At 38.5% G+C, this 19,591-nt stretch overlaps 1 protein-coding gene across 26 annotated transcripts in view; it reads left to right on the top strand.

Annotated features, from left to right (window-relative positions):
• The window catches only part of ANKS1B (ankyrin repeat and sterile alpha motif domain containing 1B), a 1,216,905-nt gene that overhangs the window by 769,052 nt on the left and 428,262 nt on the right, over nucleotides 1-19,591 (top strand). For 24 of the 26 annotated variants that reach the window (XM_051846555.2, XM_051846554.2, XM_051846553.2 and 21 more), the window contains one exon: nucleotides 17,841-17,947. In XM_051846555.2, coding sequence (XP_051702515.1) covers nucleotides 17,841-17,947 — 107 coding nt within the window. Of the gene's footprint in view, nucleotides 1-17,410; nucleotides 17,430-17,475; nucleotides 17,948-19,591 lie in introns of those variants that run through there. The other 2 variants (XM_051846560.2, XM_051846559.2) reach the window with 2 other exon arrangements.

Here is a 19,591-nt window from a genome sequence, read left to right as displayed (position 1 = left end):
TGACTGCAAGTCATTATGAATCTCAATGCTCACTTTAAATTGGCTAATTATATGTTTATACCATGGGCTAAAGATGTTTGGGTCTGTTAATTCAACAATTCTAACCCAGCTCTCTCTTTCTTTGTATTATAATTTTCAGCCAATGCCACCACATGAAATAGATTAAAATTTCCATGTTTGAAATTGCTGAGATTGTCTTAAGTATGAACATTACATATAGTTTTAAGGCTTAAATTCTCTCAAAACTTATCCTACTTCTCCCAGAGATATTCTATGGTTTCTGGGAAAATGAAGCAGAACCAAGTGTTTGGCCCTGAATCTTCAGAATTTTACTAGAAAAAGATAATAAGAATCACCCTTGAGGTGAAAATGATTTGCAGGGTTTTTGTACAAATCATAGATTTATAAATTGACTTTATTACAAGAGTAAGAAAGTGTCTATCACAGAAGGTACTACCTTCCAATGAGATTTCAGAACAGTTACAATTATTAGTCTAAGGTGAATAAATGATTTCAGTGCCACATTTGTGTTCAAGTTTAATCATGATGCATCTGTTAAAGAGTGATGTGTGCTTAATCTGATCCAGAATTTCCTGATGAATTCTTTCAAAATCATGGATTTCGGGGGCAGCCGAAATGGTGCAGCGGGTTATGTTGATACTTGGGACTCTTCAGAGCACTGGGAATCAAGTTCTAGCTCTTCCACTTCCAAGCCAGCTTCCTGCTAATGCATCCTGTGAAGAAGCAATTTGATGGCTCAAGTGCTTGGGTCCCAGCCACCCAGAAAGGAGACAGGGCTAGAGTTCCAGTTTGGCCTGGCCCATTACTGGCTGGCTGGTGGTAGCATTTGGGGAATGACCCAGTAGATGGAAGATCAATTGATCTGTTTCTCCCTTTTTCTCTCTCTCTCCTTGCTCTCCCTTCTCTCTGTCACCCTGCCCTTCAAATAAATAGATAAAACTTTAAGAATTGTGGATTTTAGATAGTATTTGATTGTCTGAGAGAGGTGGTTGTTTAAAATTTGTTTTGGATTTAAGAGCCAGTTATTATTAATGATATTATATATATTATGTTTTATAGGTTAATTTTTATTATAGCTACTAATACTCATATATACCTAACATTGGCCATTACTCATATAGCTATATAGATTATTATTATTTTCACTATTTTTGCATATTATATACCAAGTACCATTCTGAACAGTCTTCATGTATATCAATTTCTGTAATTTTCTTGATGGTCATTTTTTTAAAAAAAATTGCATTAATTTCTTTTCTATCAATTTGTAATGCATGCACAGAACACCTGGAATTTTAACACTGTCCTTCTAGCACTTGCCATGACTATCAAGCAAAATTGAACCCAGTGTCAACAAAGCCTTTTCTATTAAATAAAAAACACTCCATGTCTAATGTTTATTTTGAGGCATACATAGCTAACTAAGTTCCTTTGACAGGAAGTTCAACCAGCCATTGAACAAGGCTTACTTTGCAAGGTTCTAAGAGGTAGGATATTTGGATTTCCCTCTACATTTGAGTCTGTCCTCTAAAACATTAAGTTGGGTCATTTTTTTTTCTATTTGCTCTTTAATAGAGAAAGCTTGATAAGCCTCCTATGTCTCCCCACTTTGGGTTTCTTCCCTGTATTAGTCTGTTACAACTTCCAGGGAATATTTGTGTAACAAATATTTGATCCTATCTCACTCTTCTCAGCAATGAAATTTATGGCTCTTTTTCTTGGCACACAAGTCCCTTGATTGCCAGTCTCTTGCCTCCCTATCTTGCCCTATTTCCGCACACAGATTCCCTTCCTCACACATGCACATATAGCCTTTTCATTCCAACAACAACAAATCATTTTTAGTTACTCAAACATACCTTTGTACTTGCTGTTCCCTCTGCCTGGAATACCATCTTCTATTTGCAGTACCAACTCCTACTAAATCCTCAAGTCACAGATTAGATGGCCTTTTTTTGGTAAGCTCTCTATCCCAAACAAAATTAAACATCTTTCCCTGCCTTCTAAATTTTTTTAAAAAATTATTTTTCCTGGCCGGCGCTGCAGCTCACTAGGCTAATCCTCCACCTGCGGAGCCAGTACTCCAGGTTCTAGTCCTGGTTGGGGCACCGGTTCTGTCCCGGTAGCTCTTCTTCCAGTCCAGCTCTCTGCTCTGGCCCGGGAAGGCAGTGGAGGATGGCCCAAGTGCTTGGGCCCTGCACCCGCATGGGAGACCAGGAGGAAGCACCTGGCTCCTGGCTTCGGATCGGCATAGTGCACCGGCCATAGCGGCCATTTGGAGGTGAACTAAACGGAAGGAAGACCTTTCTCTCTGTCTCTCTGTGTCACTGTCCACTCTGCCTGTCAGAAAAAAAAATTATTTTTCCTCTACTTGAAATGGAAGGAGGGAGGTAGGGAGGTAAGAAGGTAGGGAAGGAGGGAGAGAGGGGGGGAGGGAGAAAGAAGAGAGAGAGAGAGAGAGAGAGAGAGAATCTTTCATCAGTTGGTTCATTACCAAAATGGCTACAACAACCAGGGCTCAGCTAGGTAGGCCAAAGCCAAGAGCCTCAAACTCCATATTTGTTTCCCATGTGGGTTACGGGGTCTCAAGCACTTGGGCCATCATCTGATGCCTCCCAAAATGCATTAGCAGGAAAGTGAATCAGAAGCAGAGTTTCTCCCTTGGTAACCTATAAGATCCTTGATACGAGGGCAAGTTCCCTTTTCTCCTGGGCCTAACACAAATGCTGTCCCACACGAAATGCTCTAATCACCTCCTTCCTGATCAGGATTCATACATTCACCAGAAATCTTAAAAGAAGGGAAAACAAGAACAAAATCATTGGACTTCGTATTTTTTTCCGATCAGGTATGGCATCTCTCTCTCTACACACACACACACACACACACACACATCATTTTGTTGTCCGCCAGAGATTTTATCATCTTAGGCTTAAATTCCAATTTCTATTTTAGACCATACCCTAGTGTGTAACTTGTCAGATCTGTTTTGTAAAGGCTGGTGTTTCCTAAGTGCTCCGTGAAGTTTTTAGTTTAAAATAAAATGCAAGACCTTAGAGAAAATTGAATCTGAGTTGCTGACTTCTCTTAGTATTTAAACACCAAAGCATGAATGATCTTGGAACATTTTCCTACTTAAATCTTGGCTTTATGATGCAGAACTCTGGTGACCCACTGCATTCCACAATTCCTGGAATAGCCAACTCTTTCCCTCTTCTGTTGTCTGTCACCGCTGCTTTGCGTTTCTCTTTAGAGATCTGAGAAAAACAGTCCTTTATAAGTGGAAGAAGCATTTTTCTTAATGCATCATCTCCTTACCTGCTAATTTTCATTGTCATTTTTAAAATTAAATTAATAAAATTAAAATTTCTGGGCCAGCACTCTAGCATAGTAAGCTAAGCCTCTGCCTGTGGCTCCTGCATCCCGGATGGGCACTGGTTCTTGTCCTGGATGTCCCTTTTTGGATACAACTCTCTGCTAATGGCCTGGGAAAGCAGTTAGAGGATGGTACAAGTGTTTGTGCCCCTGCACCCACGTGGGAGACCTGGAGGAAGCTCCTGGCTCCTGGCTTCAGATCTTCTCAGCTCTGGCCATTGCAGCCATTTGGGGAATGAACCAGTAGATGGAAGACCTTTCTCTCTGTCTCTAACTCTCTCTGTCTGTAACTCTACCTCTCTAATAAATAAATAAAATCTTTGAAAAAAAGAAAAATATGAAAAAAATGAAGCACTTTCTAAAAAAGGTTTGTTGTATTTGTTTGAAAGGCAGAGTGACAGTAGAGACAGAGAGGGCTGGAGAGAGAGAGAGAGAGAGATCTTCCATTCACTAGTTCACTCCCCAAATGGTCACAAGTCACAGCTGAACCAGGCCTAAACCGGGAGTCTAGAATTCTATTTGGATCTCCCCCGTCTATTATAGGGTCCTATGGACATGGGCCTTCCTCCACTGCCTCTGCAAGTCTGTTAGCAAGGGAGCTGGATTCAGAGTTGAGCAGCCTGGACTTAAACTGGTTTTCCGATATAGTGATGCTGGTGTCACAGGTTGTGGCTTAACCCACTGAACCACAATGCTGGCCCCCTCTTTTGTCATTTTTTTCAATTTATAATTTTCAGCTCAGAGGGCAGTCAGGATTAGAAAAATGAGATAACACTGCTTTCCAATTAAAAATATAATTGTTAGGAGCTTTCTTACACTATCCTACAGGCAGGAACACTGTTCACTCCTGGCTTCTCAGACTTGTGTTAAGAGGTAAAAAGATAGGAAAGCAAGCTGACATAGAGACCCTCACCTTAGCTGTTGATTGAATATTCAGTTTCTTTCTCCAAGGTCAGCATAGCCTTCTTAAGAAGTTTAATGTGTGTGTGTATGTGTGTGTATGTGTTTTACAGTTTCTTCAAAAGTAAATACTCTTTATTTGAAATATATGTTAGAACAAATAACTTATCACCCTTTTTTAATTATGAAGCTGGGAATAAAAAACATCATTTCTTGCCATACCTTAACCCTACTCTCTTTCTTTCCTCATTGTCTTTCGATGGATTGCAAAGGTCAGGCTGGTTGATGCCAAAGACTTGGCTATTGGTGCATATTAAGTAAGACAGAGCCGCTAATGATATCCTGTGTTCAGGGATTCTGATCTCTTCACAGTACAATTAGCTTTTCTCTATTATTTTGCCAGACTGCTCACACTGTGCATTTTTCTCTGTTGGAAACAAGGAGAAACCGAGCAGGTAAAACCACTGTGATCCAGGACCAGCCTCCTTGGTTGAGGTACTGACTGAACAACACAAATGTATGTTCTCCCAGCAGTGAAGATAATGATATACCCTAGCCTTAGGACAGCTCTTCCTAAGTGACAGTGTGTTCTCACCTGTGTTATTTCTAGTTCAAATGAAAGCAAGGGATAGATGGGGTGGGATGTCCCCCTCACTCTACTGAAGAACAAGCAAGCCCCAGAATTTACCCATGCAGAATGGCACTTTTCCTATTGCTATGTTGTTTTTTAAAGGGTAACTAATATTTAAATCGGAGAAAATAGCCAAGATTCAAATTGGGGGAATCTTGCTGGAGCGTCTGGACACTCACTCAATCCAGTACATGTAGAACATAACAAAGCCACGCTGTGCCCCCTCACACGGAGGCAGCTGTTCTCCCAAGTGCACAGTGCAGGCACCTGTGCCTTGTAGAACGGCTGAGCACCCATGTGGAAGCAACACTAAAGCTAGAGTCGTTCAGAGCCACAGCCAAACCCTTTGTTAGTGTGGCATAAAAATCCCAAGGCATAGGATGTATCCTCTCACCTCTCATTCTTTTCTCATGGTGTTTCTCATTGCTTTTTGCCTTAGAAGTCAAGAATAATGAATGTAAGGAGAAGGGGGCAAGGGGAAGGAAAATAAACAAAAAACCTGAGAACCCCTTTTAAAACAACCCTGTGGGTATGTGTATCAGTGAGCATTCTCCTGCCTACAACAAGGCATTTCCCATCCTATGCATCTGCAACAGAGAAGCAGTGTGGATTAGTGGCTAAAATCTGAAGTCTCTGGAGCCAGGCTACTAGGGTTTGTATCTAACTGGGCAACTTTAGACACCTGGTAGCCTCTCTGTATCTTATTTTCCATCCCTTGAAAGGAGATGGTAACAATCATACTAATAATTCACAGTCTTGTCATGAAAATAAAATGAGTAACCCAATACATGTAGAACATAACATAAAATATTCAATATATGTTTGCTGTCATTTCACATAATGAAATGATATATATTTCAGCCTATTTGTGCTGCTCTACAACAAAGTATCTGAGACCTGGTAATTTTTGAAGAACAGAAATTTATTTTCTCACTGTTCTGGAGACTGGGAAGTACAAGATCAAGTGCCACTTAGTAGTATCTGGTGAGGGCCTTCTTGGTGCATGCTCACATGATAGAAGATAACAAGGGCAAGAACTTCCTCACATGGCAAGATAGCATGCGAGAGCAAATCCATGCCCACCAGCCCTTTCTGTAGTCACATCAGCTCATTCAGGAAGGCAGAGCCCTCATTACCTAAACACCTCCCCAAAAGGCTGCCTTCCAACACTGATGCACTAGGGGATTAACTTTGCAACATGTGAATTATAGGAGACGTGTTCAGGTCCTCGTACATATATAAAAGCCCTGACACAAAATAGATGTTCAATAACTATTATCTCCCTTTTGCTATATGGCTTCAATCACTGGAAAGAGTCACATTCGTTGAAAAGTATGTGCCATGTATCATTCATCTTGACTCTGGTATAGACAGATATTGACTACATTTTTGAGGGGTTAGCCTGTTTCTTTTTTTAATTCCTCTGCAAAGGCTCTCCCCTACCCTATTTAACAGAGATGATTTCTGCTGCCTCTGCCAAATGATTTGCTCACTTTAAATGTTTCTTCAGAATTTTACCGTGTAATACCTAATGAAGCAGTTATTACCTGTTTGCAGGGAAATGTCTTTTCTATTTTATGTCTTTTTTTTTAATAATCACAAAAAGAAATCATTTTTCTCTGTTTTAATTCCTGTTGTCTCGAGTGACATTTTTCCAAGGAATAACTAGTTTCTCCACTAGGCTATAAAATAGCACAAGTGGAAGGATATTCAAAGCTATCTCCCCCCACTGCTTAGCAAAATGCTTGGAATAAAAAGCAATTTATAAATATTTGTTGAAGAAATCAGTGAATGCTGAAGAACTAAAAAAGAACCAAACATATCTCCCTCCCTCAATTAACTAGAATCTGATTAAGAAACCTCTGAAGATGACCAGAACGTTAGTTGCCTTCTACTTTTGAAAGAGAAAATTAATTTTCAATATCATGGTTTATTTTAAAACAGTTTTCAGGCTATGTCCTGGAGTCTGAACATATTCATCTCAATCCCCCAGACCTTCAATTGCCATGCAGTATATAAAAGTACTTCAGAAAGTTTGTGGAAAAGTAGAATTAAACAATAAGTCTATTTTGCTGTAAAGAATTTTGAAATCCATTCATAACCTTGTTTATCATATGCATTTTCCATGAACTTTTTGAGGACTCCTCATAAAGACTGATGTTAAGAACATGTCAAGAATTAGGGTAGCATTTCTCCCCCACTGTCACAATGGCATTACAATATACAGCAGGATATCGGCCTTTGAACACAATACTCCCTCTCCATATGCAAGTCTGTTCAAACTTCACCTTTTCAAAGAGGCATTTCCCAATTATTATCTCTAAAGTAAGTCATTTGCCTTTCCCATCATTCCCTGTTTCCTTTTCCCACTCTATTGTTTAAAACTTTTATTAAAGATTTTCTTTATTTGAGAGGCAGAGTTACAGACAGAGAGAGTTAGAGACAGAGAGAAAGGTCTTCCATCCGCTGGTTCATTCCCCAAATGGCTGCAATGGCCGGAGCTGCGCCAATTTGAAGCCAGGAGCCAGGTGCTTCCTCCTGGTCCCCCATGTGGGTGCAGGGGACCAAGCACTTGGGCTATCTTCCACTGCCTTCCCAGGCCACAGCAGAGAGCTGGACTAGAAGAGGAACAACCGGGACTAGAACCGGCAACCATATGGGATGCTGGTGCCACAGGAGGAGGATTAACCTACTGCGCCTCAGCACTGGCCCCTATTGTTTAAAACCATGTTTGTTCAGGTATAGCTGACCTATAGTAAATTGCACATATTTATGTCTTTCAAATGTATATACTCATGCAATCATCACCATAATACAGAAAATAAACCCACTCTTCACTTGCAGAACTTTCCTCTTGCCCGTATATAATTCCTCCAGCCTCTCCCTCCCAACCCCAGGGTATAATTAATTTGACATTCCTGCAGAGGTTGCATGTATTACTTGCCCACCTTTAATCTGATGAGTCATATCCCATTGTAGAGATATACAAATTTGTTAATGTGTTCATCTGTTGGTGGACAGTTAAGCTGTTACCAGTTGTTTACTATTATAACAAAAGCTGTTATAAATACTCCTATGCAAGTCATAAGGCATATGCTTTCAATTCTCTTGGGTAAGTAGCCGGCAGTAGAATTATAGAATGGATATGCCACATGGTGTGTGTGTGTGTGTGTGTGTGTGTAATATACATATTTATATATTTTTTAAAAATATTTCAAGCTGTTTTTCAAAGTGGTTATACCATTTTAGATTGCAACCAGCAGTATTTGAGAATCTCAATTGATCCACATAATTGTCACTTAATTCATATAATTGTCAACACTTGTTATGGCCAGCTTTTTATTTTTTTCTTAAATTGTTTTTGTAAAAAACTTTATTGATATATATGTTTATACATTTTATGTGGTATGGTACAATATTTCAACATATATACACAGTGTAAATCAATCAAGCCAAACAACCAACTCCTCCATGATCTTTTCTTTGTGTTTGGAGCGTATAAGCTCCTCTCTTTCAGTTCTTTATACAATATGTAATATGTTGTTGGAACTGCTTTGTGCTACGGAATACTAGAACTTGTTTCTAGCTGACTCTGTTTTGGTAGCTATTATCCTACCTCTCTCTGGCTCCCCAATCTCTCCCTTCCTAACTGCTAGTAATCACATTTTAAGTTTAGATCAACTTATTTTTTAACCTCCCGTATATGAAAGGAAACATGTGATATCCGTCTTTCTGTGACTTGCTTATTTCACTAAACATGAAAATCTCCAATTCCAAACATTTTGCTGCAAATATCATGTTTAATTCTTTTGTACTAGTAATATTCCACTGTGTATGTATGCCACATTTTCTTTATCCATTCACCAATTTAATTCTATTCCCTATCTTGGCTATTGTGAATAGTGATATGAAGAACATAGTTGTCAAATATTCCTTTCAGAAGCTGATTAAATTTCCTTCAAATACCTACTTAGCAGTGAAATAGCTGGGTCACATGGTAGTTCTATTTTTAATTTCTTGAGGAACCTCCATACTGTTTTCTATAATGGCTCTACTAATTTGCATTCCTACCAACTGTGTATATCTGCATCCTGGGCAGCATTTGTTATTTTTTATCTTTTTGATAATATCCCTTCTAACTGGTATAAGAAAATATACCATTGTGGCTTTGATATGCATTTTCCTGATGGCTAGTTATACTGAGCATTTATAGTCAGGCTTTAATTATTCAAGTAAATGGTATAATATTATGCTGTGTAGTTACGTTTTCCTATTAACTAAAGCTGCTGAGACTCCTTATCAAGTGTTTATTTGACATCCATGTTTCTCTTCTGGTAAAATGTTTGTCCAACTCTTGTCCATTTCTAAAAATTGATTTGTTTCTTTATTGATTTTGAGAGGTTTTTTAGGCACAAATTTGTTAATAATATGGTTTATAAATGTTCCAGTCATTGGTTTGTCTTTTCTTTCTCTTAAAAGTGCCTTTCAAAGAGCAGAATTTTAGGAGTGGCCATCTGGTACAGTGGTTAAGATCTCACTTCGGGGGCTGGCACTGTGGCATAGTGGGTAAAACCGCCGCTCCACTTCCGATCCAGCTCTCTACTATGGCCTGTGAAAGTAGTAGAAGATTGCCCAAGTCCTTGGACCCCTTTACAAATGTGGGAGACCTGTGAGAAACTCCTGGCTCCTGCCTTCAGATCAGCACAGCTCTGGCCATCGTGGCCATCTGGGAAGTGAGCCAGCAGATGGAAGACCTCTCTCTCTCTGCCTCTCCTTCTCTCTGTGTGTAACACTGACTTTCAATAAATAAATAAAATCTTAAAAAAAAAAAAATCTCACTTGGACTGCCCAGATCCCACATCAGAGTGAATTTAACTCCTGGCTCCAGTCCCAAGACCAGCTTCCTGCTAATGTGAACCCTGGGAGACAGCAAGTGATGCCTAAAGTAGTTGGATTTATGCCAGCCAACTGGGAGACCTAGATGAGGTTCTTGGCGCCTGGCTTCAATTTAGCCCAGCCCTGGTTATTGTGGTCATTTCAGGAGTGAACCAACAGATGGAAGATTCATATTCATTCTCTCTCTCTCTCTCTCTCTCCCTTTCAAATAAAATTATAACTAATTTTTAAAGAGCAGAATTTAAGCATTTTGATGAACTTTAATCAGTTTTCCTTTTATAGTTGTGCCTCTGATACCTAACCCAAGTTCAAGATTTTCCCTAAATTTTCTCCTGAAAGTTTTATAATTTTAGATTTTATATTTAGGTCTTGATGCATTTGAGCTAATTTTTGTATATCATATAATTTATGGATTGAAAATTTCTTGCATGTGGATCTCTAGTTGTTCCAGCATAATTCATTGAAAAGTATCTCTTTTCTCTATAGAATCGTAATTTCATCTTTGTCAAAAATCAATTGGTCTTCTGTGAGTCAATCTATTCCTAAGTCATCTAGTTTGTCTATCCTAACATCAGTAACCCATTGTCTTGGTGACTATGGCTTTATAATAAATATTAAAGTCAAGTAGTACACGTTCTCTAATTTTGTTCTTTTTTTCCAAAGTTAATTTGGATACTCTCGGTTCTTTGCATTTCAGATGAAATTGCAAATTTCTACCAAGTATGGCACCTGTTATAATTCTGGTTATAATTATATTGACTCTATAGATACATTTTGAAGGAACTGACTGTTCACAGTGGTGTCTCCTAATCCTCAAACATGATGTATCTTTCCATTTACTTAGGTCCTATAGGACTTCTCCCCACAATGTTTTATTATTTTAAGTGTACAGGTGCAATATATAGTTTCTTTTTTTTAAAGTTTTTTTATTTATTTGAAAGGCACATTAGCAGGGAGCTGGATTGAAACTGGGACAGTCAGACTCAAACCAGCACCCATATGAAATGTCAGAACTGCAAGGGGCAGCTTTACCTGCTGTGCAACATCCCTGGCCCCACAGTGTATGTATTAGCAGATTCATCCCTTAGAGTTTTATGTTTTTGGTCATATATATTATACTAATCTTTATTTTTTAAGTTCCAGTTGTTTGTTGTTAGCATAGAGAAATACACTTGATTTTTATATGTTGATCCTGTATCTTGTAAACGTACTAAGACAGACTTATTCTATAGGTCTCATAAGTTTTTATTCATAGAAAAAGTTTTTATTCATGTCTGGAAGGGTGTTTGGCATTTCTGACACTTGGAACATCCACATTCCGTATCAATGTGAGTTCCTGGAACCTGACTTCTGTCTGACCCAGTGCTAGCAATTGCAAGCATTTGTGGGGGGAAGGGGTGAACCAGAACATGAGATATATTTCTCTCTCTCTCTCTCTCTCTCTCTCTCTGACTTTCAAATAAATAAGCAAATGAATACATAACTTTTTGTAAAGAAAATCATGTCACATATGACTAGAAATGCCTTTTCCTCTGCCTTTCAAATATGAATACATCTTATGTTACTTCTTCTTCATGACTTACTGTGCTGGCTAGAACCTTCACTACAATGTTGGTCATAGTATATTTCCTTGTAAATATAGTTGGAGACTATTTGCCAAAATTACATTGGTATATATTGTTTTCTTTTCTCATAAAGTCTTTGCGTAATATTTTGGTGTCAAAGTAATGTTGGCCTCAGAATGAGTTGGCATATATGCTCCTCTCTTCAATTCTGGAAGAGCTTGTGTAGAATTCTTTGATATATATTTGGTAGAATTCACCACTGAAGCTATCAAGAGATTTACACTACAAATACAATTGTGTTCATACATATAGAGCTATATTTAGCTATGAACTTCTCCATACAGTTTTGGTAGCTTGTTTCTTTTTAATGAATTTATATATTTCATCTGAGTTACTGAATTTACTGGCATAAAATCATTCCATTCTACTGATCATCTCAAAAAATGGCTTTTGGCCTTATTTATTTCTCTCTATTGATTTCTGCTTTCCATTCATTGACTATCTTTATTTCCTTCCACTTAATTTTGGTTTTATATTTTCCTTCTTTTTCTCTGTTCATAAGGAGGATGCTGAAGTTGTTAATTTGAAATTCTATTTCTAATGCAGGCATTTAGTGCTATGAATTTCTGTGTAAGTACTACTTTAGCTGTACTTCACAAATTTTGATATACTATGTTTTTATTTTCACTCACTTAATTTTTTATTTTTTATTTTTATTTTTTTGACAGGCAGAGTGGACAGTGAGAGAGAGAGACAGAGAGAAAGGTCTTCCTTTGCCGTTGGTTCACCCTCCAATGGCCGCCACGGCCGGCGCCCTGTGGCCAGCTACCGCGCTGATACAATGGCAGGAGCCAGGTACTTATCCTGGTCTCCCATGGGGTGCTGGGCCCAAGTACTTGGGCCGTCTTCCACTGTACTCCCTGGCCACAGCGGAGAGCTGGCCTGGAAGAGAGGCAACCGGGACAGAATCCAGCGCCCCGACCGGGACTAGAACCCGGTGTGCTGGCGCCGCAAGGCAGAGGATTAGCCTAGTGAGCCGCGGCGCCGGCTATTTTCATTCACTTAAAATATTTTCTAAATATATGAAAATATTCTAACAAAACTACAAACAAATGAAAACAGAAATCTCAAGATGAGGGTTTTTTATGAATATATGAAACAGTGGTGAGCAGTGAATTTTTATGATAATTAAATCCAAATTGAAATGAATACCCCAACTAGGAGTATGAAATACATATAAGTAATGATCAGTTACATAGGTGAGAGATACTATAAGGAAGTTATAATACTAGATTATAACAAAATTTACTCATTAATTACCAGCATAACTTAGAAACTGGTTAAGAATAAGGCAAGTGGGAAAAGGAGAAGCATTCTACAGGTCACACTAGATTATAGGGAAGGGAGAATGGGGAAGAGAAGATATTCTGAAGGTCTAATTTCACTAGAGTAGGAGGGACACAAAATTTCTTAGAGCGTATTATACACTGCTTATGGGCATGTAAAATGGTACAACCACTCTGGAGAGAACGCATGGTAAAACAACCTATAGTACACGCATGCCACAGAATACTCCTATTCAACAATAAAAAGGAATAACCTATTGATACACTGAACAATTTGTATGAATTTCAGGGGAATTATGCTGATGGAAAAAGACAGCCCCCAAAGGTTACATACTGAGTGATTCCATTCATGTAACATTATAGAAATGACAAAATGATAGAGATGGAGAACAGATCAGACATAACAGGGAATAAGCAATGGAAAAAAGAAGGAGGTGGCCATGTCTATAAAAAGGGACTATGGGTGCTATCTGTGTTTCAACTGCAGTGATGGTCAAAGGATTTCGAATGTGATAAAATTAAATAGAATTAAATGTACATATGGACGGCACCGTGGCTCACTAGGCTAATCCTCTGCCTTGTGGCGCCGGCACACCGGGTTCTAGTCCTGGTCGGGGCGCTGGATTCTGTCCCGGTTGCCCCTCTTCCAGGCCAGCTCTCTGCTGTGGCCAGGGAGTGCAGTGGAGGATGGCCCAAGTGCTTGGGCCCTGCACCCCATGGGAGACCAGGATAAGTACCTGGCTTCTGCTTCGGATCAGCGCGGTGCGCAGGCCATAGCGCGCCAGCCGCAGTGGCCATTGGAGGGTGAACCAACGGCAAAGGAAGACCTTTCTCTCTGTCTCTCTCTCTCACTGTCCACTCTGCCTGTCAAAAAAAATTTTACATACATACTCATACACATTAGAGTGCATGTAAAATAGGGGAAATCTAAATATCAGATCAATGGATTTTTATCAGTGCCACTGACCAGGTTGTGTTATCAGTCTATAGTTGTACAAGGTGGTATCACTGGAAAAAATGGGTGAACTATATACATAAACTCTCTGTGTCTTATTTCTCATAATTAGAAGTGACTCGACAGTTATCTCAAATTAAAAAAAAATTAGATAAATGGTCTAGAGATATCAGGCAAAGAACTGAAAACTACAATATATCCATGTTATGGATTATTATGCAGTTATTTTAATATTACTTTTGAATTATTTATAAAAGTTAAAAATAACTAATAATAAATTAGAGTTTATTATTTTCTTAGTAGACTTTCCGTAAGGTGTTGTTGAGTGAGACAAGTAAGGTTAAGAAAGTCTACTTTCTTGAGTAGTGTTAACTTCAGGTTGAATAATTTCCTACTGAATAATATGCTGCAGTGCCTTAAGAATTATAAGATTCCAATAAAGTATTTTAAGAAAAGTGAGAAATATTTTTAAGCATAATATTAAAGTAAAAAAAGAGATTTTTCTGACCTGAATCAGGATCCTTTTAGAGGTTTGACTCTTGAGAAAATACTTTAACAGAACCACAAACACCAGTCAGGGTCTCTGTTTTCTTCCTCCTTCTCCCTCACCACCCACCTCTACTCCTTCCTTTCTCAGCTCACTTTCCTCCTGCTTTATATTTACCAGAGAACTATTGAGTAAAACTGAAAGATTGAATAATTAGGATAAAATTCAAGCACTCTCTCTATGGATTTGTAAAGTGTTCAATAACCAGTATTTTTACCAAGCTATGTTTTTATACAACAATTGGAACCTTGAAATACCCTTGCCTCATTATATTTATTAAGAAACAAAACCTCAGGAAAGCCATTTCCCATGTCATTCATTAATTTAACAAATATGATTTAATACTTAGAAGTTGTATGATGCTCTACTGGGCATGCTGTCACTGGTTGGCATTTCCAGTTAAATGATAGGATTTTTGGAGCTGGCCATCAGCATGTACCTTGCCAAGCCACAATGTTACTGCCATATTCACTCAAATTTTGTGTAGCTTATTCACCTACTCATAGCTTGGAGACCGGAAGGAACATTGTAGATGTGATTGTAGAAGTTACAGTTGAGACTTAGCTTTAACTCTGCCTTGCTTCAGCTTTTAGAGCTGGCCAGGGACAAACAGAATCTTGTTTTCAGTTTCTCATGCAGGTAACGTTGAGAAGCTAAGATCCATTAAAATTGACTCAAAAACTGCTATAAACTCCTTGATATTCTTAAAAGATCTAGAACCAATCAGAAATAAATTATAGTTAAGTACAATACAGTCCACTCATAAAGAAAATGAGAAAGAGGATGATGAGCAAAAATCCAGACCTGAAAATTCTATTTAAAAAAAGTCTTCTTATTGTTTACAGACCTTGTCTATACTCGTGAGGAGCAGGGATCTTTTTACTTACTACTTGTTGAATTCTTTATTTAGTGAGGGATTATAAAGTAAATTAAAAGTATTTCATCGCAAAAATTAAAAGAAAAGTAAGAAAGGAAGAAGGAGGGAGAGTGGGAAAGAGGAAGAGAAAGAGAAAAGGTGGAAAGTATCATGTTCTGTAAACTGTATATATGAAATGCATGAAACCCATTCAGAGACTTGGGATGCTGTGAAAACATATAAAAAATTTAATATAGAAGGACGATGTAGCTTGATTGTGAAATGAATAATTTTGTTTAGCAGGTAGTTGCTGAATCCTTACTATGTGCAATATCATTAAGACATGTCCCCCACTAACAAGAAATATCATCATATGCAAATAAAAACTAATGTAATACAGAAAATATTTATGATAATAGAGGGTCTAAAATGTCATTTAAGATAGAGGAAGAGGATTTATTCTTGTTTGGGAGCAATTAAAGAGATTTCATAAAGGAAAAATAGCATCTGACCCAAAAGCAACAAATGGAAAAAAATAAGGGGACATAAGATAACCAAGCAATGCACATTCTAGGCTATATTTGGAGACCAGCAAATAATCCCACCTGGCAGGAGCACTGGGGAAGGGGAAATATGTTGGATGGTTGGCAGCCAGTCATGAAGACCCCAAAATATCATCAAAGGACTGAGTTTATTTTGAAACCAACAGAAAGCCATGAAAGAATTTTGAAAGAGAAAGTAATAATGAAAAGTTTATGTCAGAGAGATTATTCTGATACCATGTATAAAACAGATTTTTAAAATGTCAGAGGTAGGAAGACACATATAGAAGCCATTGTTGTGTTACACAAGGTGGGCCTGAACTAAGACAGAAAAATCTAAGTAAATGGCAGTTCCAGAAACATCAAACAAGAAGTAGAGTCAATGATGTGGGTGACACTATGATGAGAGATGACTGGAATTTGGAAACTGATGTCAGCAGTGCACTAGGGGCCCAGGTGTTCTGAGGTCTAATGTTTATGTGTCAGGAAGATTGACAATGTCCTCAAAAAGAGAAAGGAAACAGACAAAGATGAGGTTTGAAGAAAGAAGAAAAGCAATGTTTCATTTATTCAGTAAGTGTCTGGTGGGCATTTACATGTGCCAGGCATTGTTCTGGGGGTAAATGAGAGAATTAGCTTTAATTCCTGAAGCACTTTGTGGGGAAGAGGCACTGTTTCCAATCTATGTGACTCCAAAGGCAGAGCTGGAAGAAATGAGTAGGAGTAAAGTAGGAAGTAAAATATCTTTCGAATAAATGGAAGATTCTTCATAAGTGGTGAGAGCTCTGTTCCAGGCAGCACTGGAGCGCAGAGGTTGAATGGTATTAAGAACATTAGAACAAGGGGATTCCTCCATAGGGAAGTTAGACTAAGCTTTCTGTGAGTTCTCTCCAATCTTAAGAGTCTATTCTTTCCAATGATCTGGTCCTCTGAGTTCTATTATTAACCCCTGGTTTTTCCCAGTTATTAAATAAATTATGCGATCTGTTTGCCATTCAGTAAAACTAACACATTTACATCTGTTATTCTTGAATTATTTTTGGTTAGAGCGCTTGTTCTTTATTTAAAATTTTTTATCCAGCAAATTTACCTTTCTAGTTATTTTAGAATAGTAACCCCTAGTAGATTAGGTTATAAATATCAGAGGGGAACAGGGTTTCTTATGACTAATAATATTTTTTGTTTGGAAGAAGCCCTAGCAAATGAAAAATGAATTATCTTGACTAAGATTGCACTGCAGTTTCTGTGTCTTGCTGTAATTCAAAAAGGGAGAAAAAAAATCTTAGAGAGGTTCATTTTGATACAGCATGGTAAAGAAATGGAACAAATATTCTCCAAACACTGTAAGCTTTAGATCAGAAACATTTATCTGTACTGCATTTTTTAAAAGAAGAAAAGGCAAGAAAGGAAAGCAAAAAAAGGAACCCGGAGTGAGCTCTGTTATAAGCCATAGTTCAAGCTTTGCATTTCCTGGTGTCTTTTGAAACGTAAAATTCCACAACAAATAGCTGGGTAACGTATAACCAGTATGAAGATTCAATTCAGATTTAAGCACTTTGGTTTGCTTTTGAGTCTTGCTATTTTCTGCATTTGTTTTGACTGCTCTCATCATTCAAGATTGACGCTTGGATGGGTGTGTAGGAGGAAGCAGCAGCAGCAGGCTTACAGCTTGCAGACAAAAAAAATCTGCCTTATCTGATGGCTATTATTGAAAATGCGAGGTGTAGCCTGGGCTGGGTAATGAAGGGGAGCGAGCGAGGGGGAGCAAGGAGCATGGAGCTGCATACTGATGAGTGTAGGAGTACTTGATAAAAAGAATTCTGGCTGCTGGCCGTGCATTGCTCATTGTGGAGTACTCCAACAATCACATAGAACGCAGACCAGCCTAAGCTGACAGCTTGATATGCCTTCTTCTGCTGCCTGGTTTTGGGGGCTGTGTGACGTACTGGTCGGTAGTAAAGATTAATATGTAAGAAATGTGGAGCTAGGATCAAGTCATACTCCACAGCCTGCCTGGCAAACTATGTTTTACTTCTGACTTTGCTGTCTCGCTGAGAACATTAATCTGTCAAGCTGGCGGGCTCCTTTGATAGCAACTTTCCCAGGAGCATGATGTGGCAATGCCACCTCTCAGCCCAGGACTACCGCTATTACCCCGTGGACGGCTACTCCCTGCTTAAACGCTTCCCTCTTCATCCTCTTACAGGACCCAGATGCCCTGTCCAAACAGTGGGACAATGGTTGGAAAGCATTGGGCTACCTCAGTACGAGAACCACCTGATGGCTAATGGATTTGACAATGTGCAGTTTATGGTAAGACGCTCTCTGTGTCCACGGAGCTGCCTTTTGTCTGTCTTTGCTTCTTATGTGTCTTACACGGCTCAGAGGCAGCCTGATTTGCACCGAGATCGGTCAGCTTTTTATATGTAACTGCATCAGAAAATCGGATGCCCTGAGGGCTGAACTTACTGTGTACATATAGACACTTGCTGAAAAATGAGGTCTGTCTGCATCCATATACATGTGTGTTATATGAATGAACCAGTGAGAGTACTATTTATAGGCAGTGAAAGAAGATGAACATTTATATTCTCTGTCATTCTTTGTGTAATTTTTTTTATAAATTTGTAATCTTAGAATACCCAGTTAGGTTTTATCACTCTTCAGCTGATTCTAGATGCCTGAAACATTATTTCACTCGAGCATCAGCATCCCGTGATTAATTAGACAATTTGTTATGTTGATGATGTGAAGATCATTTTTTTTTCCTTATAATTGTTCAATAAGCAGTTTCAGTCATGAGGCTGACCTTCAGTTCATTAGCAAACTGCTTCAGATGGTCAGTTATGGAGAGCATTCACTTACTTACATATGCCGATTGAAAAGCAATGAAGTATTGTTTATTACCTTGGGTGGAAAACAACACTATGGTCAATTAGCTGCCAGTGTTTAGAAAGCGCGGTTGATGGACTAAGTATGTCGATGGACTTCTGAACCCTGGTCTACACGCAGTCTAAACCTGGTGTGTGCAAACTTCCCACCGTGATGCATATAGGTGAGGAAGCAGGGTAGGAAGGTGTGCAGACCGACAATCCAGCGTCTTGATCATTTCCATACCTCCCCCAGTGCTCATCAGCTCCCCTTGTTAAGCTACGTCACAACCCTTATTATCTTCCCTTGCCTTTAAGTTCCTATCACACATATCACCGATTCCCGGGTTTAGAGAGACCTTCACAATATAGGCATATAGCACAATCTTGGTTTACAGGAATAATGCATCTCTGTTCCTAAATAAAATGCTGGAGTTGACACTGCAGCTCACTAATACCAGACTGATATACTGACTGCTAGTCAGGTCTTTTTATTTCCACCTGATATTATTTTTTTCCAAGATTGATTTGACTATTGTAAATTTGAAGATTATTAAAAATTTAAACTGCTCCTTCTCTAAAATTGTACATGTCCAATAGTTTTTAAAAATATATAAATACTGAAAAATATGAGCTCTAAGTAATTGCATGCATAGATCCTCTTATGAGCTTTCTGTTATTTTATTTTTTATGATGAGCTATTCAGCTACTGCTGTTTTTCTTGTATTCATCAAGCACTGTCACTCATTAAATAGACAAGATATTGTGGGTATTGAAATAGGAAAAAAGTGAAAGTTCTTGAAGTGCTGTGAAGTCTTGGGAAACCAAGCAGGTTTAGGACAGACCAAGTATGCTGAACATATGGCACTAAGAATTAGAGGAATTATCAAACAATGAAAATATTTCCATAACTATTTATGTTTACTGCACATCTCTGTGTGACTTATTCTTTCCTGTGTCTCTACTCAAAATGGGGCTTTTGCATTCCCACCCTCAAACCCTTGTCCAGATTTATTCTGGTCCCATAAGAAGTTAGGTCTTTGGGTTCCCTGAATCATTTGACCGTACTGAAAAACTTTAATTCAGC

Source organism: Oryctolagus cuniculus, chromosome 11 (assembly GCF_964237555.1).
Source record: "Oryctolagus cuniculus chromosome 11, mOryCun1.1, whole genome shotgun sequence".
NCBI lineage: Eukaryota > Metazoa > Chordata > Mammalia > Lagomorpha > Leporidae > Oryctolagus > Oryctolagus cuniculus.
Note: the sequence above shows the minus strand (reverse complement) of the source record. Positions and strands in the feature narration are given on the sequence as shown.